The sequence below is a fragment of the Aythya marila genome, assembly GCF_965140915.1.
Source record: "Aythya marila genome assembly, chromosome: 1".
NCBI lineage: Eukaryota > Metazoa > Chordata > Aves > Anseriformes > Anatidae > Aythya > Aythya marila.
In genome coordinates this window covers 174,461,429-174,485,316 of record NC_139042.1, presented here as the reverse complement: position 1 = coordinate 174,485,316, position 23,888 = coordinate 174,461,429, and the positions used below count along the sequence as shown (strand labels likewise).

At 37.8% G+C, this 23,888-nt stretch overlaps 1 protein-coding gene across 29 annotated transcripts in view; it reads left to right on the top strand.

The window, feature by feature from the left end:
* The window catches only part of LOC309879335 (uncharacterized protein), a 60,025-nt gene that overhangs the window by 12,473 nt on the left and 23,664 nt on the right, over positions 1-23,888 (top strand). For 11 of the 29 annotated variants that reach the window (XR_014317708.1, XR_014317709.1, XR_014317710.1 and 8 more), the window contains exons 1-2: positions 17,870-18,479; positions 23,700-23,844. The exons of 5 other annotated variants lie outside the window; for them this stretch is intronic. Coding sequence is in view for 7 of the 24 variants with exons in the window: in XM_082762929.1 (XP_082619055.1) it covers positions 18,420-18,479; positions 23,700-23,844 (205 nt within the window). In the remaining 17 variants the exon portion in view is untranslated. Of the gene's footprint in view, positions 1-1,963; positions 2,137-9,196; positions 9,902-17,869; positions 18,480-23,699; positions 23,845-23,888 lie in introns of those variants that run through there. 13 more of the 29 variants (XR_014317697.1, XR_014317704.1, XR_014317705.1 and 10 more) reach the window with 4 other exon arrangements.

Genomic DNA, 23,888 nt, shown 5'->3' with positions numbered 1-23,888 from the left:
CTTTCTTACTGGAAGTATTTTGACTATTTTTTTTCTTCTCATTTTCCCTGCCAGTGCAGTAATTTTTCCATCGAATATCATTGCAGATACATTTTACAATAAAGTAATGACTAACACAACACAAACACATTCATTCTTTTAATTAAATGAGCTGCAGCTTTTTGGCTGAAAAAAAATGATAATATTATTTATAACTCAAATTACATTACATAAAGAGTGCTCCCATCTATAAAGAGACTATAAATGACATGGTAGGGTTCCATATTTGCTTTTTTATTTTTATTTTTATTTTTTACCCCACGACTTTCCTGTTGACCTCTCTTTTAATTTACAAATAAAACCATGACTTTCTTGACTGCCAGCACTGAAAATTCACCCTGGGATGTGAGATCAAGCTGTGTTCTTTCTGGTTTATGCCAAAATAGACTCTGGTTCACCTCCCCAGTGCTGAGGTGGCTCTGCAGGGCTGACAGGAATGAAAAGCAATAACAGTATTTTTGCCAGCAAAAAGATGAAGTGAACAAATTCTCTCATATGTAGGAAGATACCAATTTTCAAGTCAGCTTTATAGAAAACAGGTGTTTGAAACAAATGCTCACAGCAGAGCTGGGGTGGAAAAGCTCATTGCTTGATGTTCCTCTGCAATCTTCCTTCATTTCTTTTCCTCTTCAGTCTTCCCAGCTCAGTTTTGGGCTTGCAGTGATTCCTGAAGCTGAGCTGCCTATGAGATGTTTTTTTTCTGTCAGAAGTGATGGACTTAGGTATTTCTGCCCTCTTCTAATTGCTGGCATGCCTACATTTGTGTTGGTATGACTGTGTCTGGGACAGCTCCATGCAATGGATGGAGATGATTTTTGTGGAAGTCCCTGGGCTCATTGTTTTGGAGCCAAGTCTGAACCCAACTCTGCAAACTGTTGCACTGTCAGGCTTATAGCCTCATCATCCTGCTTCAGGATTTGTGGGACACGAGATGAAATCTAAAGAAAGCAGTTTCCTAATTACTTTCACAAATCTCAGCCAAAGATAAACATTTATTGAGTTCTTTGCAATTAGGTATAAAGCTGCTCTCTAAGGAAAATGATAAAGGTAAAGCCAAGTGATGACAGGAATGTATTCAAAGCCACATGTGAACCCTCCCCATTCTGCACTGCCGTCAGTCTCACCATGCTTTTGGCAGAACTTACCCTCAGCTGACTAATCCTGTAATTCACTGTGTTGTATTTCTCATTTGTTAAAGAGGACAGAGAAAAGGTAATGATGCCTGACAAAGACTGAGACTGCTGTCCCTGGAGCTCCTTCAGGCTGTGGGTCACAAAATCCCAAATTCAAACTGTGGGAAATATTTGGCAAAATTTAACATGGTTCTTAGGGAAACACATAGAAGGCAAGAAAACAAACATGTAAATATTGTTATCTGCCTTCTGTGGGGCATAGTTGATGACTGGACCATCAGTTCTTGTTGTGTCCAGGTGTCCTATTCACTGCAAGCCCATGTGCCACCCACTGCTCTGAGAGCAGTGGGCCTGACCTCCAGTGCCACAAGACTCCTGGAGAGACTGAGGAACACTGAGAAGCATAGATGTACAATTATTTGCATGACATAACATGACATAGCTAACAAGAGAAGAGACTTTGAGCCATGGGCAATGTGTGCTGGCATTTACAGTTCGCTCAGCTGACATGTCCCCTGTGAAAAGTCATTCTTTGCACTGTCTCCTTGAGTTTAAGGAAAATGAAATTTAATGGAATCTGATTTTGATTTTATATGTAATTCAGCCCATTGGTTATGTACTGACATGTAAACTAAGAGAAAATGAAGATAATTACAAATGCAGATTAAAATAGCTTCTAAACAAAATGGAGATATATGCAGAATATCTTTCAGAAGAAATAACTCTTGTGCTTGCTTTGGCTGGCGCTGGTACAATGCACTTAATTTCTTTTTCTTAATGCATTTTCATAGACTACTTCTGCAAAGCTGTAGTAGAGACTTCATTTTAATAACCGCAGCAATTTGAATATGCACTTGTTTCTGCCTGAGGGATAAACATCTGCACGTGGTAGAAAATGGATCTGTGACACTGAACTCCTGCAAAGCTCTGCTTTCCCACCTGCCAAAATAAAATAACCAAACAGGTAATTCTTTTTTAGGAGTGAAACCAAATGCACATAAGTAAAGACATTCACAGTTAAGACAGCAGCAATTTTTACCTCTTAGCTCAACATAATTTGTTTATGTATTACAGCATCAGCTGTAGGTTACGTAAGATGTGTTGCAAGATCTTGTGATATCTGATGAATAAAGGACAAAGTCTCAGTTTGGTTTTGAATATTCAGGGTTTAGTGCATTATCTGTAACTCCCTCCTAGGTCTTACGGCTCTGGTTGCTACAATTGCAAATGATCTCTTTCTATGATTAACGGCAGAGATACGGCCACTGAGCACCTTTATGTTGCAACCCTGTGTTAGGGGCTGTACAAGTGTAATCAAAAGACATTCCTAATGTCAAAGTGCCAAAATTCAAATACTATTTAATGGACCAATGTACTTTTGAATTGGATGAATGGCTACATTACATTATTTGAAGCAACCTTTGCATTTTATGAGTTATAAGTCATCTAAATTATAAGAACAATCCTCAGAATCAAAATTCTCTCCTTAGATTACATCAATACCCATTTTGACCTCACATAAACTGGTTAGCAATCAGTAAGCTTAATCCTATTCATTTGATTCAGATGAGTAGTCTCCCTGGGGTTAACTGAAGCTCTCATAAGAATAATATGAACATGGTTACTTCTTGCTCAGGTAATGGTAAATCATTTGATTAAATTTCTTTTTTTCCCTCAAGGCCACTGACAAGACAAGTTAACAAGACTCACAAATAGCTAGTTATGATCTAAAATCAAATATACATACTACATAAATTTCAAAGGGAAAAAAAAAAGTTTCTTTGACATGAGAAGCTTGATGCTTTTAATATCAGAATGGGGACAGAGTTACACTAATAGATTAACATAATTAATTAGGCTAGCTTGCAAAAAAACTATGCAGACAAATTACATTCATAAGTTAAGTGGATTCTGCATAAGAATTAATTATTTTGCATGCTTTATTTGCAAATGTACAATTTTTTTCTGGGGAAAAAATGAATGCATGCTCATTTAATTGAAGAATGCATCCAACTACATAGCTAAGAACATGCAGAACAACAGGTTGCAGAACACACGGACAAGTTGCTTATGGCATTTTTTGATTTCTTAGCTCTTGGCAATTAAAACATTATGCCCATTGCACCTTACAGGTGAAATGCAGTTTGGGAAAACAGATTAATATATGCTCAATTACTATTCATTATTCCACTGATGTATAAGCTAGAGGAGGTGAATATATATATATATATATATATTTAAAATCAGTATTAATATATATTTTATCAAGAAGTGTTAAGATTTGTGGAGAGATCTCTTCACACTGAAGACCATTTTTAGTAAGAATTGCACCTGGAAGTGTGCACTCTGTGACAAACCCTACTAACAATCACATTTTGAGGGCTACTGGTAAACAAAGAATACATATAGTCATCTATTCTATATTATATTCTAAATTATGTATTTTACAGGTTTTTCATTTCATAAGCTCCTATTTTCTATTGCTTCAGTAATAGACTGGGATATTAGTAAACAAAATGTTGACCTGTCCCACAGATGAAGCTGGGCAATTGTTCCAGGGAGCACAGCGGAATGGGGACATCTCTGAACAGTCCTTTACTATGGCTTCTGCTTGAACTGTTGTAGCTGTGCAGCTACAACTGTGCAGCTAGCTAGGCAAACATGGAGTAGGGAACAGCATCATTTATTTTGGCTAAATGACTAATAGCTATGGTAAGAATAAAGATTCAGTGAATTAAGGTTAAGCATGCAACCTTTGGCATTTTCTGCCTCTTCGGTAAATAACTATTACACTTTGCTCATTTACTTAAGTAGTATTTCTAGGTCTCTTTATTTATTATTTATCTCTTTAAAATACAACTCGACACCAAAAAAAGTCATCAGGGAAAGTTTAAGTCTTTTGGTTCTTTAAATTTTTTTTATTTTTTTTTGCATGGCTTATTTATACTCCATGTAAAAAGCTACCACTTTCTTTTGTTCAAACTTTCCAGGACATTTCACCTTCAGTCAGAGCCCAAACAGAAATTTTTAGAAAGAGGAGATTTTTTGAGGTTACTGATATGTGGTAACACAGCAGAAGCAGATAAGACATAGTTGCAGTGTTCTGAGATAACATGTTCCAGCAGGTACATCACCTCTTCGCTTGGAAAATTGGCCTGTGTTTTTCTCTCGGAATCTCTTATCACCATTTTTTATTTCCTTCTTCAGTCCTTCCTTTCAGACATTCTGTGTTTTTCTGTGTGAAAAGAAACTGTTTGCTACAGTATGAATGAGAGGGTAGGATGACTTAGTGGACAAAGGAAGAGAGGGATGGGTATATACCAAAAAGAAAATCATGTGATAAGAAAATGTTGGAGCAGATTGTAGAAGGCAGGCAGGCTGTAACTAAATTTAGGCTGATGCTGGGATGAGACAAAAATAAAGTATTTAATGTATGCCTGTGGCAATTATTAATATTAATATGAATTTATAATGGCTGTTAGAGACATAAAACTAGGTGAATAAAAATTGATCATAGAATTTATACAAACCATCATGGTGATTTAAATCCTCACGATCAGTGTTTACTTATGTCTTAGGGTAGAATAATGAACCTTTAATTGCAGGCAAGCAATTTTATGTCAGAATAAATCAGAACTTGGGTGCAGTGATTCCATTTATCCAACAATGCAGTTGATTTTGGCACTCATTCAGCATTCTTTATATTAAGTTTTAATGCAAAGCATCTGAAGTACACTTAATAAAGCCATTAGATACAACCCATACATGATGAAATGTTCCCCATCCTTTCCCCTTTTTCTCCTTTCGACCCACACAAGGCTTATTTTTACAATACAGATCCACTTTTTGATCTCTAAACTAAAAGATGCAATGAGCCAAACAAAACAAAGCACATATGCAACAAACGTGGTTGGCTTCTGAGGCTGAAAGGGTGAAATGCAGAATGAATTCTTGTTCCAGGAATGTTTTGTTAAGCATTCAGAAACATTGTTTTCTGAAGGAACTATAGAGATTAAATGGTCTGGAACAATATCATATGAAAAGATAGATGACTGTGTTTTAAAAGCAGATCTTAATCTTAGTCTAGAAAGGAGAAAGAGAATTATCTTTTAAAATTTATTTATTCTAGTTTCAGCATATATTAAACATGATGTGACCTGTCCTGAACTTGAGACTCATTTAAGAAGTAATATAAAATGTTATTAAAGACCAGACATGCTAATAGGATAGCAACAAAACCTCATGTCAATGCTGACTCCTGGATGTCTCAGGCAGCTCCCGCCAGAGCTCAGAGCCAGCAAACTAGAAGACTGGGTTAATGTGGTGTAAATGCCTGAAGTAACTAGGAAAATAAAACTAACATTCACATTTTTAGGAAAAGGTACAGCATTGAAGAGGCTTTCAGGGTAGGGCATAACTGCTTTATCTGAGCGTTCCCTAGGCTCCCAGCCTTAGATGCTATCGCGCTGGGGAAACTTGGTGTGCTAGCTCTAAGGAACAGCACGGAGCGTAGAGTGGAGTGGAGACACCACGGCTAGGCTCTGTAATCAGATGGGGCCTCGATTGTTCTTGTGCACAAAGCTGCACTTTTTGCCACCCTAAGCCAAAGACCTGTCATGTTTTGACAAATGCTGTACCCTAGTGTACTTTTTGCTCATTATAATATCATTATAATACCAAAACACACCTCCATCCCAAAAGCTACCCGCCTCCAAGGTGCGACCACCCCTCACTGAGCATGCGCTCTGAATTCCTCGGAGCCTATTACTTTAAACGGAGACGGGAAAACTTTACACCAATCATAACTAAGATATGCTTGACTAGAGCCACTCAAGCTCCACCTAAAAGACAGAAAATAATATAAATTGGCCCAAGAGAAAGGGGATGCTAGGGAAGATACCACCGTCAGGGGAGATACCATCCCGAGGACAACATCCTTAGGACCTCCTGACTCCTGGGATCAGTCGACGGGCTGAGCCTCTCTTCCCCCCCCATTGGGACGCCTTTAGGTGAGATCTAAATACTTGCTTATAAATCTCTATAGAGTCTTTGATCCTTTTAACGCGTTTATTTCTAGGCTGCGCACCTGTAACATCTGTAACACCTGCAACATCTATAACATCTATAACATCTGTAACACCTATAACACCTGTGTATTTTATGCATACTAGCTTGCTTTTGCAGACAGTCACTATCGCCGGCAATCCAAAAGAACCTAATTATCTGTTGCTGTAATAAACCATACTTGATTGCATTGTGATAACTCTCATTGAGTGCAACGAGGGTGAGGGTGGTTATCCGTGATAGTTCAGTATTCTGAATCTAACCAGACCCCCAGGCGGTTAATGCATTTTTGGTGAATGTCCGAACGGACCCCCAGATGGTTAATGCGTTTTTGGTGAATGTCTGACTGGACCCCCAGACGGTTAATGTGTTTTTGGTGAATGTCCGACTGGTTCAGTATCCTGAATCTGACCGGGCCCGTAACGGTTAATCAGCTACACCCCTTAATGCGACAGTTAAACACCTAAAGCAGTCTGAGTTGAGGGTCTGAGAAAGTGGCGTTTCTTTATTTTAGTCATTTAAAGGCAGGTTTTGTGGCCTTTGCCATGCAGCTGGAAGAGCAGTAGTGTGCTTATGGGAAATGTCCTGTCCAGGGAGCGAGTAAGCTGCTGTTGGGGAGAACCTGGTGTGTGGAGGTGGTGGTGGGAGCTGCTGATGGCCGTTGCTTTGGAGCTGGCCACAACACCTCAGTTATCTGTTCTGGGCAAGCTAGTGTTAATGGGCAGGTCCTATGTGACAGCTATCTCTAATGAAGAGGCAGGAGCACTTTTGTCCACATGAGTTGGAGTCACTGGGGTGGCAGCAATGTCTTCATCCTGTTGAAGACTGTGAGTTGCAGGGAGCATGGCTGGAGATGCCACCAACATCAGGTGGCTTCCATGCCTTTGGCACAATTTCAGTTTGCTGTGCTGCAAAGCAGCCATCCTAGCAGCTACATCAGGAGCAGCTCAGCTCTGCAGTATCAGGCACAGAGATGACTGGTAGCAGAAAGCTGAACATCTTCCTCAGTCATATGTCCCTGTGCGTGAGACAGAGCCCTGCCAGAAACTGCTTCATGCTCTTGAAAAAAGGAACATATTTAAGCATTCCTTAGGAGGATGGGGCAGCTTTTGATCAGCATGCTGGTTAAAAAAAACACACATGCTTTGAGGGTTTACAGTGCAGCTGTTAAAATCTCTACCAGAATTACCGATGCTTGAGCTAGAAGGTGGAAAACCATAAGACAAAAGACAAAGTTATCGATGTTAAAATCAAGACAAGGTAACTATAACAACCTTCCAGAAATTAGCAGTCTAAAGGAAATGAAGTTCTATCTGTTTGTATGAATATTGAAAGTAAATCAGAGGAAATTAGGCAACAGTATCTAAAAAGACATTCTCATTTTCTGGTGGATGATATTTTATAATGGCAAAAACCAGAACAACCTAGCCCCCAGCACCCTAAAATGATGATGAATTTGCACATAAATTGCAAATGTTTTGGCAAGAATGAGTATCAAGGTGTGGTGTAAATGCCTGAAGTAACTAGGAAAATAAAACTAACATTCACATTTTTAGGAAAAGGTACAGCATTGAAGAGGCTTTCAGGGTAGGGCATAACTGCTTTATCTGAGCGTTCCCTAGGCTCCCAGCCTTAGATGCTATCGCGCTGGGGAAACTTGGTGTGCTAGCTCTAAGGAACAGCACGGAGCGTAGAGTGGAGTGGAGACACCACGGCTAGGCTCTGTAATCAGATGGGGCCTCGATTGTTCTTGTGCACAAAGCTGCACTTTTTGCCACCCTAAGCCAAAGACCTGTCATGTTTTGACAAATGCTGTACCCTAGTGTACTTTTTGCTCATTATAATATCATTATAATACCAAAACACACCTCCATCCCAAAAGCTACCCGCCTCCAAGGTGCGACCACCCCTCACTGAGCATGCGCTCTGAATTCCTCGGAGCCTATTACTTTAAACGGAGACGGGAAAACTTTACACCAATCATAACTAAGATATGCTTGACTAGAGCCACTCAAGCTCCACCTAAAAGATAGAAAATAATATAAATTGGCCCAAGAGAAAGGGGATGCTAGGGAAGATACCACCGTCAGGGGAGATACCATCCTGAGGACAACATCCTTAGGACCTCCTGACTCCTGGGATCAGTCGACGGGCTGAGCCTCTCTTCCCCCCCCATTGGGACGCCTTTGGGTGAGATCTAAATACTTGCTTATAAATCTCTATAGAGTCTTTGATCCTTTTTAACGCGTTTATTTCTAGGCTGCGCACCTGTAACACCTGCAACATCTATAACATCTATAACACCTGTAACATCTGTAACACCTATAACATCTGTAACACCTGTAACATCTGTAACACCTATAAACACCTGTAACATCTATAACATCTATAACACCTATAACACCTGTGTATTTTATGCATGCTAGCTCGCTTTTGCAGACAGTCACTATCGCCGGCAATCCAAAAGAACCTAATTATCTGTTGCTGTAATAAACCATACTTGATTGCATTGTGATAACTCTCATTGAGTGCAACGAGGGTGAGGGTGGTTATCCGTGATAGTTCAGTATTCTGAATCTAACCAGACCCCCAGGCGGTTAATGCATTTTTGGTGAATGTCCGAACGGACCCCCAGATGGTTAATGCGTTTTTGGTGAATGTCTGACTGGACCCCCAGACGGTTAATGTGTTTTTGGTGAATGTCCGACTGGTTCAGTATCCTGAATCTGACCGGGCCCGTAAAGGTTAATCAGCTACACCCCTTAACGCGACACAAGGTCATGACTAAGGTGTTTCTGCTTTTATCTGCCTCATCTACTTATCGTATCATCTGCAATGACTTATGAGATATGTTTTTGATTCTTTGTTTGTTTGTGTGTTTTAAATTAGACTTGTGAAATACATACAAAATCAGAAAAAAATCCTGAAGTAAAATAAAAAATGTAACATTTCTGTTTCAGTTTAAACAAGTGTTCACTGTATCACCGGGATATTTATCACTGGGAGGAACTGGAGAAGATAATAAGTCAGAATGAACTGTATGAATTTCTGAACAGTATCAGAGCATTATCCTACTTCATATATGTATATATATATGACATTATATATATATGGTATTTTAAAATTTTAGCAATATCAACATAGTTTATTTTTTAACTGTTAATAGTTAGCTTTAATTATAACAGTATCTTACCAAGTGTAAGCAAAAATAAAGTTTGAGTGCCTTATTTTTGGGGTAAATGCAGTACTGAACTCTCTAAGTTAAAAGCATTTCTTTACGAATTGAAATGGAATCTCAGCAGGACTTTATGATTAAAATTGAAATCATTTGCCATGCCTTATATATAATTGGGCTAATTAACTGATGGACACACATAAGGGAAATTTTCCATGTAAACACCTGATGTACGGTATTTTGTCTGGTGACTTTCTAATTAATACTGAAAAATACATTACCTTCCTCTCCCCCAGCATCCCTTAACAGAAATCTAAGGTTGTGAGGTTAAACACTTGAAGGATAGAAAAATGCAAGGCTTAAGGCTGTCAGTGTACTCTCAGGTCATATTCTGTTTACAAATGTTCATGACCTTCAATGATGTGATCTTTCCCTGTTCACTGTTGCTGTGCCCACAAATACAGGGGTGTTCAGGTGGTAAAAAATTTCTGCAAAGTCCTAGTCAAATTTTGTCACACAAATTTGGAACATATGACTGCCAAACATTAGGAAGTATTTCTTCAGTATATGTGAACTATGTATATATATATATATATATATATATATATATATTTTTTTTTTTTTTTTTCAGAGGGTTTTGTTTGGTTAACTCTGTAAAGTAATAACTCTGTCTTAAGACAGAGCACTGTCCAAGCTCTTTTTCTTTTTTTTTTTTTTTTTTTTTTTTTTTTCCCCCAAACCTAAGAGACTTACAAAAAGTCCAGTTCCTCCTTAATATCATTCACTCAATAACATCTGAATCATGAAAATTACATGTAGGCATGTAAAGTATTGGTCTGAGGTTGTTATCCATCATGGAAAAATCCAGTGTGGATTTTTATAACTGCATGAGGTTAAAAACACTTAGATAACAGGTTGATAGTGGACATTATTATGGATATTAATTATTATTATTATAATTACTATTGTTATATGGAATTATGGATAGGTTGATGCTAATGGGAGCTAAGACTGACAATTTCTGCCTGGACTGAAACCCATAACAAATGTAAGAAAATAAGACCCAAAACCATTATTGGTTTGGTACGCTTTTCATTTTTTCTTTTAAAAAATCAATTTTCAACAGCATGGTATGTCTATGTTCTTCTCTGTCTTGGACAGCTCTGGGAATATGTCTTAAAGGATAAAACACAGGAAGAGGGACGGATAGATATGACCACTAGAGTGACATATTAGCCATTTTCACTCGTGGAAAGCAGCAGCTTGTAATCTTCTGAGCTCACAGAGAAGTCAGTATTTGATTCAGAATAATTAGAAAATGCCATATGAGATGGGCGTAAGCTAACCATAAGTTCGCAAAATGTTTGAGCCTAAAAGTACCCTGAAAATTTGTAAAACCTTTATTCTGAAAATTTTAAGACTGAAAGATTTCAACTTTCTATTTTGAAACAATTGCTTTGTTTCAAAATTGACCAAGGTGTTACAGCAATGTCAAGGAAGGGTTAAATAACTTTGGAATTAAATGATACAGAACAATGCAAACATCTAGTCTTCTTGAATTGCCACAGGCTACTCCATGGCCAACATGAAGAAACCACTAACATGTTTGAGTCTCCAGTCTACCAAAGAGGAAATAAAAATAATCACATTTTGTGACAATTTAACATTGTTTTAAGTTATGCTTTTGCAGAGTTGAGCCTGGCATGATATTTTATTGTGATCAGTCTGCCTTGGCTTTCTAAAGAACAAAATGCAAACAGATTCAAAAGAACATGACTTCATCAATTTGAATAACTGCCCTAACTTGTGGTTGTCATTAGCTTACAGTTGTTGATCAATGAGACCATCAAAATAGTAACAATTAATGGCTGATATGGGCTTTTAAAATCCAGAGACAGGCCTGTAAAATTAATCAGCCATAGTTTTTTGGCTAGGGTTATTCAGGCTTTATTTTATTGTGAAATATGAAATGACCTGACACCTATTTTACTTGTCAGTGTTGAAGTAATGATATTCAAAAGTAGAATGATAGTTAAATAGTCAAAACATAACTTTATTATTATTATTCCTAATCACTGAAATTAAAAGAACCTTCAGGATTCTGGAGTAGAAAAAGCCCATTCAGTCAAGGAGTCTGACAAAAACTAAACATTCAATGCAGTTCAGATTCTAGTGTGCAGCTCAAACGTATCTCTTGATTTGGAAGATCATGTAAACACATACATCATTTTCTTGAATCAGAAAAGTTACAGTACAAATAAGACAAACAAAACTGCCACATATTTAAAAAACAAAACAAAACAAAAAACATTAAGAATATGTCTGGTATGCAAAAGAAATTTGAAACTGACATCAAAGGAACAAAAGATACTTAAAGAAGTTCAGATTTCTCACAGAATCATAGAATATCCTAAGTTGGAAGGGACCTATAAGGATCACAAAGTCCAACTCCTGGCACCACACAGGTCTATCCAAAAATTCAGATGATATGACTAAGTGCACAGTCCAAACGCTTCTTAAATTCAAACAGGCTTGGTATCATGGCTGTGTCCCTGGGGAGCCAGTTCCAGTGTGTGACAACCCTGTTGGTGTGAGCCTGAACCTCCCCTGTCGCAGCTTGACTCCATTCCCTTGGGTGCTATCGCTGGTCACTAAAGAGAATAAGTTGGTGCCTGCCCCTACATTCCCCCTCATGAGGAAGCTGTAGAGCACAATGAGGTCTCCCCTCAGCCTCCTCTTTTCCAGGCTGAACAGGCCAAGTGACCTCAGCCGCGCCTCGTGTGTAGGCTCCCCTCTAGGCCCTTCACCATCTTCATAGCCTTATTCTGGACACTCTCCAACAGTTTCACATCCTTTTTGTACTGTAATGCCCGGAACTGCACACAGTACTTGAAGTACTCATTATACTAAAGTGGTACATTACATGTTGCATAAGAAAAAGAATATTTAAAACCTAACTCTCCATATGCATAAATTTTACACAAGGTAGATTTTTTTTTCTTTGCAGAGTTATTCAAACTCTTTATTGTTTGCAATATACTTGGTAAAATTAGTTTAAAATTAGTTTAAGTTTTTTAATTTTCTATAACTTGCTATTTTGTTGTTTAAAAAATATTTTACCACCACTGTTTTTAAGAACTTATTTTGTCAGTGATTATTTGAAAAATTTGATTTTCTTGATGTCTGGATTAGCAGAGAAAAATATAAATCACATTCACTTCAAAGAGATTTCAGCTAGGTGTAAGCCACTTACTATTAATAGTAGAAGAGTTGAATCTTATAAAGTGCTTCCATATAAAAAATAAATAATTAATTAGAGACAAAACTATTTCTTTACTACTTATCAAATGTGTTCAAAATTTTCTGTGTGGATATTGCAATGAATAAAACTTCAATCACCTGATTTTGTTGAAAACAAAACAAAACAAAACAGAAATGAATGAGAAAATGAAAGCTACCACCTTCACAGAAGATAAGTCACAGAGACAGCATTTCAAGACACAATACAGTAATTTAAAGTGCCAAAGAATTACTAATAAAGAGTCCTTATGACAATCAAGACTGAGACCTCGTAATCAATTTCCTGTGGGGGCTACGGCTGTGACAACTTCTGCTGAACATTGGTGTAAGTTATAAAGTATCTTACTTCAAATTATATAAAAGAAGAATTTACTGCTTTCAGTACCTCTACACAGATTCATACATTTGGATTAAAAGTGCCAGCTGACAAACAATTTCTGCTGAGGAAATGATAAGGAATTTTTGAAAATCTACCCCCATATTCACTTACATGTACTTGGATGACCATTAGTTTTCTTTTCTTTTATCTTTTGGAGTCATGTGCCTTGATGCAAAGAGAATAGGCATTGGGATGGCCACAGGAAGAGGAAGAATAAGCTTTAGCAAATGCAGATCAGTATCATTATTGAAGAGTTATGCATGTTGGTTGCATTTTAAATGCTTCAAATTACTTAAAATCTTGTCTAGATCCTTCTATATAACTAGTTATTATTCAAGAGCTAAAGATAATTTTAATTGTCAGTTAAAAGCCAACTTCCATCTTAATTTTTATTCAATTTAAGTTTAATCAAAATTTCTTGACATGTTAAGGAGCCAAACAGAGCATTATTTTTGCTTCTTAGAAGAATTGATAACCTAAGTAAGTAAAAAAGAAGTGTAATTGCCAGGCAAATCTGTTTATTCAAATTCTATTCTCATGGACCTTCTCTCTCTCTCTGTTTATATGTGAAAAAGAGAGAGCAAGTGAAAGTATTCATTGTTATGTCAGTTTCCATCTACTTTCTCAGTAGGGCAGCTCCTTAGAGTAATGAAAAAGAAAGCAAAATAAGATTTTAAAGTCTCAAGTCCAATCTGTTTTTAAATTATGTCAGCTCTTTCAAGTTTTCTATTTATATTTTTTAAAAAAGTGATTTGCTCTTTGGTGAAGCTGTCTTTGATTATGCTCCTTAATTCTTAAGCTAGTTAAATACACTAAGTTTTGTAGTTTAAATAAATTCTTAAAGTTCCAAAATTTGCAATGGGCCTATTTTTAGAAAATCTGTATAACCTGATTGAGAAAATAGTAATTCAGTAAGTATGTTTAGCCCTCCAGCCTGAAGAGCTTATAAAGCTTCCTTTGTTCATATAATGGATATATTTTCCAAATTTCTATTAATGTAAGTTGTGAAGCCCATGACTTCTTCACAGTCAGAGAAATAAGTATAAGTGGATGGTATGATGGCTGTCTGCAGGCAGAAGTTCCCTTGCCCTGCTCATGGTCTGAGTCAAGTGAGAACTTTTAATGGCTCTAGCTAATAGCTATTAGGCCTGTGCAGTTTGCATTAAATGCACCCACATTTGGCTCAAAACATGCGAAGAGCAAACAGATCTGCCTCTAGAAGACCTTGTAAATATTGCTGAGGATATTATCTTGAATCTATCTCCATGTAAAGCAATTAATTGAACAAATAGTACAGTACTGTGTTGCCACATAAAGACTCCTTGGTCTCTTTCTTTCTATAGTTGCTGGGGGAGAGACATTCAAGCCTGGATTGTTCTGAAAGATGACTCTTGAAAGATGATTGCCTTGAAGTCTCCTTAGGAATGTTTAAAGCAAAATGCAGTTTTTGTTTAAAGCAAAAACAATTTTTGGAAAACCTCAGTCACCCATAAGTTTGGAAAAGAAGTCAAGTGTAGAGGCCCTCTGCGGTCTTTAGGCACCATGGGCTGAATGTTGATGGCCACTCTTACTCTAGATCTCACACTTGTTTCCCTGGGTGGAGCCATATCTCTGGTAAGGCTCACAGGCTTCCCAGGAAGCAAACTGGTTAAATTCTCAGGGATGTGCTGTAGCTCCTGTCTGCAAAGAGCAGAGGGGGAGGTTTGGGATCACTGAGTCCACAACAGTGGTGGGGGTGACCAAAAGGCAGAGCAAGGGCACATTGGAGATCTTCCCTACTCTGGGACTTGCCAATGGAAGCCATGGAAGCCTCCTTTCCCATGACTTGTTTCTTTATTTTAGCTGCTATTTGTTTAATGCAGAATGCAGAAATGGTGCTGGGAGTCAGAGCGTTCCTGTCATGCTAAGTGCTGACTTACACAGTCATGTGTCCTTTTTGCCCTCATCTACTTTGGTAAATCACAGGTTTAGAGGGAGGCATCAGATCCTCACATGTCTCTAACGCTTGGCTAAGTTTCACCTTGCCCCTACATCAAACAGTCCTGTATCACCAAGATACTGAAGCGTGCATTTATGTTATGCACACTTTTAACAGGATAATTTAACATCATTTTGCAAATAAACACTAGACCAAGAAATGCACTTTAGTCTTCGAAGATCAGACAGAAAATTAATTTTGGATGAGTTTGGTTTCCCTGATCTGGGAAGAAACTTAGCATGGACTTCTGCACCTGTTCAAAAACAATCTCATCCAGTTATAATTCTGGAGCTGGAAAACAAAAAAAAAAAACCACAAACATAGTGAACTGAGATGATTTTATTAGACTATCCTGGGCAAACCATATTAAGAAATTATATTAATAAATATTAAGATATCTAAATTCAGTGTAGTATGAATACTGTAGAAGCCCATTGTACCTACTGGAGTTTTATAACGAAAGGGTTCTACTACCTTCCAGAATCAGATAATATTCAATACTTGATATTCTTCCTCCAAAATGTTGTTATTCTGTTCCAATGGTGATGTAAAATGTATTAGTTTGAACAGCTCAGAGGAACCAAACAATAGGAACCAAGGAACCACACCAAGGAACAGTTACAGCAGTTTTGTGGTTGTGGTAACTTGCTGAAGAGCTTTTCTCTATGTATGCAGGAAGGCAGTATCTCTGGGGCTCTGACTCACACAGAGGGGATGTTGTGTCTCTCTGTAAGTTCCCCACCACTCCAACTGGGGATCCTACTCTCACTTTTAATTCCCACAAGATACACCTTTTAAAGACCAAGGTATTGTAATTCTTCTGTAACACCAGTGATGTTTTCAGGGACATGTTCCCTTCTTTCTATTGACATGCTCGCATCTCATTGTTAAAAAAAATACTAAAAGCATTGGTTTGGTAAAAGTATTAGAAAATAAGCTATTGCTTTATATATAGGAAATATCATATGTAGCTAGTATAGTCACTACCAGGAGATTTGGACCCTGAAGATAAGTATTAAATTTAAGAAACAGGGTTGCTAAGTGGAGGTTTGGTTTCTCCCTTTTTGGGTTCAGCTACAGTATGAAACTTTCACAAAATAGGAGAATCTCAGGTGTGTGAAGATGGCCTCACCAGGATCATCTCCCTTGCCCAAATGTGGGGGAAGAGAGGGAAGTTCTTCAGAGGAAGAGAAATTCCCAGGAACAGCAGTCAAGTGCTACTGGTGAATGTACTGAAGATGGTGGATGGCAGTCGGAGGTGTCACAGAAGAATGGATAGGGAGCTGTTTATTTTACATCAGAAATAGCCTTCATTTAGCACAGACACAGCTTTGCATCTGACCAAAACACATATGTGTTGGATGCAGAAATAGATTTTTTCTCAGTGTTTTGTCAAACATGGGTTTTCGTACATATTTATCAAACTTTATTGTTGAAAATCTTTGGAATTTTGTACAACTCTGGCAACTGTTTCCATACGTTCAAGTTATCATTTTAAAAGGTAGAACCATTCCCAGTATTTCTTTACTGCTGGCATTTATATTGTGACCATGCTGAAGAGGTGATGCACATGCTACATACAGGAACCAGTGGTGCCTGGCTAAACTAGCTTGGCATAGAGACGTGTGATCTGGCAAAGAACAGACGTTTCCTTTGCTAATGAATCTGTGTGAGCAGTTCAGCTTAGACAGAAACAAACCGTAAAATGCCAGCTCAGCAGGAGCACTTCCTCGAATACATCAAAGCTGTTCCTTTCTACATGGCACAGATGAGCTCTTTCCAAGAATTTCCAGGCCAGTATTCTTGCTTTTCAAAGTGTTTTTAAATGGCTACAAATCCCTCCCCTCCTGAATGCCCCAAAACAAACATGTAAAAATTAGAAGCATAAAAATATTAAAATCATCAGTCAAGCAAAGTGTGAACACAGCTGGAAGCAGTGTCCCCTTGAGATTTTGCTTATATCCTCACTATATTTAAAAATACATGTAGCTCTTATTCTTGGGAAAGCAGATATACTAAACTGTGTTTTCTCTATCTGGTTACTTACTGTATATATATATTATATATATCATACTGTTGAATTCCCCCTAGATCTAAGCACTAAGGCACTAGATACATTATTGACGTGGGATAGATCTCAGCTGCAGCAGTAACTGGGTTGTAGTTTTGCTTACTTCAGCAGGATGTGATATAAGAATCTGAAGCAATATCAGAAGAAACACAATAGCTGAGTTATAAAGTCTTACAGCTTTTCTGAGGCCCACTTCTGCGTCATGTTTGCATGGCTGTGAGGTGTAAAGGAGCAGGAAAACAGCAAGTCAAGTTGTTAGTAATTATACAAAAGTAGCTGGGTTGTCACCTCTGCCCCCCATGCCCTAAGGCAGGGAAAAGGCAGTGTGTTGAGAGCTGTGAGCTCTCTCATTGGTCTTCACCAATTGTTTCACAGTTTTTGGACAAATGGTGGCAACTGGCTGCCTGTCATGATAAAGACGGGGATGGTGAGTTGTGATGGGGACATTGGGCTCATAGGGAAGGACTCAATAGCTTCCAGGCTGCTGGTGTCTTGCTGCATGCATTGGAACAGGAGAAATGGGAGAAAGGAAAGACAAGTGGGGTTTCTGACCAAGGCTGGATTTTCATCTAAAGCCCTGAGCAGTGTTGGGCCTGTGTATTTACTTCATCAGAAAGATGTACTGATTCAGATGCTGGCATGCCATGGATTACTGATCTGCTATGGAGAAAAGTGAATTATTTAGTTATTATTTTTTTTAATGAGAAACAGAAGTATGCTTTTGTAAGAAGTAAGAAGGAGAACTTGGACATGTTAACAACTGGACTAAGGTAGGTCCACTTGATAAGCCAAACTGTAATAACCCATGTACCGTGATTTTCAGGTTTTGGTGTTGATGTATAGCAGTATAGGGGTAGTGGTCCCACCAGAGCTGGGTGCCATGAGTGTGTGTGTGTGTGTGTGTGTGTGTGTGTGTGTGGCATAGTCAAGCTCCCTGCACAGAGCTGTGTGAGAAAAGAAAAAGAACATCAACATGTTTCAAGAGTGGTCAAGCACCTAAGCCTGCAGCTATTCCTGATTGCCTCTGAGATCTGCTGACAGAGCACCACTGGTGTGAAAGAAGAATCCTCTAGGATGCAGACAGCTCCTGGGATTAAAACTGCTCCTGTTATTTGTGGGTGAGCAAAGCAAGCATCTGGAAAAATGTGGAGGGCTTGTCCTAGCATCACAACTGGATCTCCCTAGACCATCACAGCTGAATCTGCTGTGCTAGTAAGGCCCAAAAGATGGTCTGGAAGATGGCCTGCACAAAGATGGCCTGCATAAAGATGTCCTAGAAGATGTGGAATGAAACAGGATGGAGAGGAAATGAGGGACCAGGAGGAAGAGAGGACTGTGAGGTAATGAGGTGGGGACACCTAAGGAGAATATTAAGTCTATCAAAACAAAACAAAACAAAACAAAACAAAACAAAACAAAACAAAACAAAAGTAATATCATAAGATATACATCAATAGGGCAGAAAATGTGCCCTACTGTCATCAAAAAAAGACTATGATGTTCTTTTCTGATCACATGCATGGAGACTTGCATGGAGATCACTGATGCTCAGAATTAGAAGTGTCTGCAAATTTTTTGGGAAAACGATTCCTTAAAAAAATATGTTCTTTTCCCACTGAAATTTTCTCACTGAAGATCTGAAGATAAAAATTACCCAAAGATTTTCTCCAGGATACTTCTACTTCTACTTGCTACACTAGTAGAGTGTAGTTTTGCTGAGTCAGTTCAAGAAACCTTTTTTTTTTGTTTTGTTTTGTTTGTTTGTTTGTTTCTGAACTGAATCAATGTTCATTTTTAATACTTTATAGCTCATTTCCACAAAAAATAATTCTGGAATTTATCATGAAACAGATTGTGTAGTTTCCATTCATGTGATACTTTCATTGAAGATGTTGAAGATATTGTTTAATAGAAAAATGACCAGAAAGGTATCTTTAGATATTTACGGATAACATAACTAAACAAATAAACATTTAAAAATTTAGAGGAAATATAATTATAGACAAGCCTTTAATTAAAAGCAATGTGAATATTCTTCATGCTGTGTGATTAAGTCAAATTAAGGTTGTAACTGAGAAAAGTGTGACTCTTGTCTATGTGCAGAGCATGGTTCAGATTCTTCACTCATTTTAGGGGCACATAGCTTCATCTGAAGCCTCCAAGTGATTTGGATCTCTGGTCATCCAGGGTCCTCTTCCTGACCATAATTTTCTGTGCAGAGTAATTTGGCACCTACGTCTTTTTTCTGAGGGGAGTTGAGTTCCAGAAATGAAGTAAGCCCATGCACAAGTAAATTTTCAGGCTTACCTTGCCTGACAAAAACAAGCTTCCTTCAAACATTCAGTAATTGCAAGTATTGATGGAGATGGCAGTAGTTTCTTTATATAATGACCTCAAAAGGAGTGAGATGTTTGAGTTCAGATTCTTAGTTGGCTCTCTCCTGGGTCATAATTAGTTCAATCCCCTATTTCCTACTGACCAAAGGGTAGAAATCATAAGAGGAGTGGAAAGGCAGAGAGGATCTGAACAAATTTTGTTGAATCAGTGACATCTTGAAGTAAAGGATGTCTCTTCATGGCCCCAGAAGGAGAGAAATAAAAAAGGGGAACACAACATGTATCATAGAGGGGGGAACCTGTATCACAAATGCTTGACTTGGGATTATTGCAAAAGCTGTGCTTAGAGTGGAAGGTGTAATATTCTCATCCTCATTTTCCTAAAAATAGGAATCTGGACAGGCATTTAGAGTAAATCTGATTTCAGTCATTTAATGCATTAATTCTCCAAATACATAGATAGGGACAATAACAGCTGCCACAGGGAGGATGTGAAAATAATTTCTTGAATGTATATGAAGCTCTCAGGTAATATTCTGATATTTTCCATAGCAATGGTTGGGAGCAAAATGAATCAATCTGTCTTTAGATAAGGCAGTGAATCAGTGAAAAGCTAGTAAGGATAAAATAAAACAGTAAAGAGCTGCTCATACCTTTGCAGTGATCTGTTATTAAAATGAAGTATATGTGATAATACTATGACAAAGAGTGTGATATGATAGAAGTCTTTACCAGATAGAAAACACTGTTCTCTTTAGCACTTAATGTCTCTGAAAAGATGAATGAGCTAAATTCTGCTTTTCACTGCTGATATTTAGAAGCAGACAAATATCCTGAAAAATCCAAAAAGGTGCCTGTGTCTATATCCAGGCTGGATGGCACAATCCTGTAAATGTATTTTTCTGATAAAATACTTACATAAAGTGACAATCAAGAAAATTTTGTATGTCCTGCAAAAGGATGGAGGTAGCATCATTCTCAGTATGAAGTCATGTCTCTGTGACTGAGCATGCCTGCATTCTCTTTTTTACTCTCAGTCTGCCATGTGGCCTATATTTAATGTGACATAAATATTGTATCTGTTTTTAGACTAGAGTGGTCTAATAAGGGGTAATATTTGAGGATGTGGAAGGTCTTGTGACAGATGGGATCACAAATACGAATAAAAGGCACACAAAGGAGCTACTGAATGGTCAGTGAGCAATTTCTAAGAAGTGGTATGATAGTATTGTTGAGAGAACCACCCACTTCAAACTTATTCAGCATTTCATGAAGGGCCTTGTTTATAGAACTGGTTGAAAATTTTTGACCAGTCTCACTTGTTTGCACACAAATTACAGCTCTGCATTCACAAATTTTGTTTATTGAAAGTTGCTTTAGAAGTTACCCAGAATACTTGTGTACATCTGTACTTACTGTATATTGAAAAGTAATTTTTAGTAGCCCAGAAAAAAATCAGTAAGCAGTAAAATGGAAATTTAATAAAAATTTTCACTCAGTAAATTAGGGGATTCCCCTTATTCTATTCCATAGGAATTTAAAGTTCTCCCTAGGTAATGTTGTTATTGGAAAGCATCAGAAATACTGTTTGAAGTCAGTCATTTTTTACTTAGCTCTTAACACAGATGAATATGTGTGCATATATATTGTACCATATAGATGTGTCAAACCTTCACTTTTGATGCCCTGTATTTTTCATATTATCCTGTTACTTATCTATATGACTGTGGTTTTATGTATTGTATGGGAATGCATCCATCATGTCCTGTAGGCATTCTTTTAACACACCTAGGTATTCAGCGTTCTCTGAGAACTATTAGCAGCGTATGACACGGTTAAGGGTGCTGGTGTTTGCAGGATCCCTGTGGGCACTACCTGCCCAAGTCTGTCCTCTCCTCCCTGGGAAGTCTCAAAAGAAAGGGCTTCAAGAGGAAGTGTTCTACATAGTCTTCCTCCTAGCTGCTGCTTGCCTTCATGTGAAACCAGTGGAGGAGCCAAACTGACCTGGGACACTACAAAGAATCTTGAGACACTACAAAGTCATCACCACAAAGAAAATAAGCATCCTCTCTCTCTCTCTCTCTTTTTTTTTTTTTTTTTTTTTTTTTTTAATGCCCTCAGCTGCCCACCAAACATGACAGATGATACAGTTCAATTTTTTTTTCTCCCAGTATATAAATGATGTAAGTCTTGGATGAAAATTGGCTGGAATCCTGTCCAGGTAGGGTAGATGAGATACTGATAGATGAAGAAAAGAAATGGCTTTAGATACCAAACTATGGTGGAAGAACTTGTACATGCAATGCATTGTTGTTTTGTTGTCCTTAGTTGTTCCCAGAATCCTATGTATCTTCAGTGTTCTGTTATTAAAATTCTCTCTCTCTCTCACTTGTTAATATTTATACCAGATTCAATCAAACATAAAACTCACCTTTGTGCATAGGTTGTTAGGTATATGTTGTCTTCAGTTTGGAGCAACCCTTGCTACACTGTGCTAAGATTGAAAGGTTACCTATCAGCTATTAAAAGTGTTTTCTGGCTGGTGAGGATTCAAAAGTATAGAAAATTTCAGTGTCCATTGGGCCAATATACTTCAATTCAGCTCTTATTCTGTCATTGCTGGAGTGGTAATGCAGAACAGCTGAAATTCTTGTGTTAATACTGTCTCCATCTAAAATCTAGATATGGGATATTTGTGGTAGACAGATCATGTGACTTCACTTTATTTGTGGAGCCACCAGAATTTCCTGATCTTCAGAGTCTTGTATAGAGCTCATCCTATCCCTCAGGCTTTTTTGTAAGAGCATCTGGTGTGCATAAAGAAAGTGTTGAAATGTGTGGAAAATTCAGTCTTCAGTGCTTCTATTTGGAAAAGAGTCAGTCACCACTTAGAATGAGAGAACACACCTTGGGGAGACAAGTTCACAGGTGAATGCAGGAGAATACAGTAATTCTTCACTGGAGTAACCTGAAAAGAAAAAATAATATAACTACTTTCAGGTGTATGGTCTGAAGGTTGAATGTCTTTGCTATTATAAAAAGTGGAGATGTTAATTCAAATGAAAAAATGATTTTTTTTTTTCTATTTTTCCCTCTAAATTAATGAAAGGAATGCAACTCTTCACAGGTATTATAGTTATAGTGTCTCTGATTCTGTGTCAAAAACGAAATTTCTACACAACATCAACTAGTAGCACAGGTGTATTTCTTTTCCCTTCTTTTGAGAAGGGGAATTCACTGTCTCATCTGTCTTTTGTTGTTGTTTGTTTGTTTGGTTGGTTGTTGTTTTTTTTTGTTTGTTTTTCCACTTTCTCCCCCAACAGCTTTGCCACCACTTAATTTTTGTTTGACATCTCTGTGCTGACAGAGAAGTTAAGATTGATGACCTCGTATGTTCCAGTGGGAGAAGATGAATCAAAGTAACTTGTTTTACTAGTTAATAAAAACAACCCACTTATTTTTTGCAAAACTAATATAGAGTAAATGATTTTAGGAAACAAAGATTGGGGAATGACAGGGGAGGTAGTTGGATGTAAACTAGTGTTGTTGGCTAAAAATTGAAGTTGGCTCTGGGCATCTTGCCAGTTTGTTCAGGCTGAGACTTTGCTCTCAGCTTTGAAGCAATCATCTGAGTCCATTAAGTTGATAATATAAACGGATGTAAGTTTGGCTTTGTAACCAGTACAAATATGTTTTTAACAAGACAAGCCATTTTTACTGCATAATTCACCATGGGTACACTTCTGCTCCTTTTCCATTTACCAACAGTTAAAGAACATATGATCCTTGGATACCAAGCTATAGCTGTAGGAAATAAAACCAGTAAGCCTCCCATTTTTTGTTTTTGATGGAAGAAGCTTCAGAACATTTGAAGAAAGGAAAAAAAAAAAAAGATGATAAAATCCTATATGTGATAGCTGTTCTTCAGCCTCAGGACCATATACTGTTGGTATAAAACTTGCTTCTGTTTTGGGACTCAAAGATTTCTCTTTGGAGTAATCTCACCAGTGATCACTTGTAGCAGGCATCAAGTTACGGCAGGATTTGAGACATCCCACCAAAGCAGTCTTGGGCTCTAATATAAGGAGTATGTTCTTGCATTTTTATTAACTGTTACATTGGTCAAAACCCTGAAGGATTTCACTGTGTTTTGTGCTGGTAGAAAATATCCATGTAATCTGTGGAACATTTTAAGGTTTTCTTTTTTGCCTTCTTCTTTGAAAGGTGAAAAAGTCTTCAGCTTGGGAGGCAGTGTGTTGGTGTATGCTGCGTGTCCTCCAGAAGGAATCCTTTAACCTCCAAGTAGTGGTGGCCAAACAGGGAGGACACTATTCTCCAATTCGAAATCTTCATTTAGTTCATCACACAGGTGCACATGTCTTGTGTGTATTAGTACTGCTAAATTATTTAAGC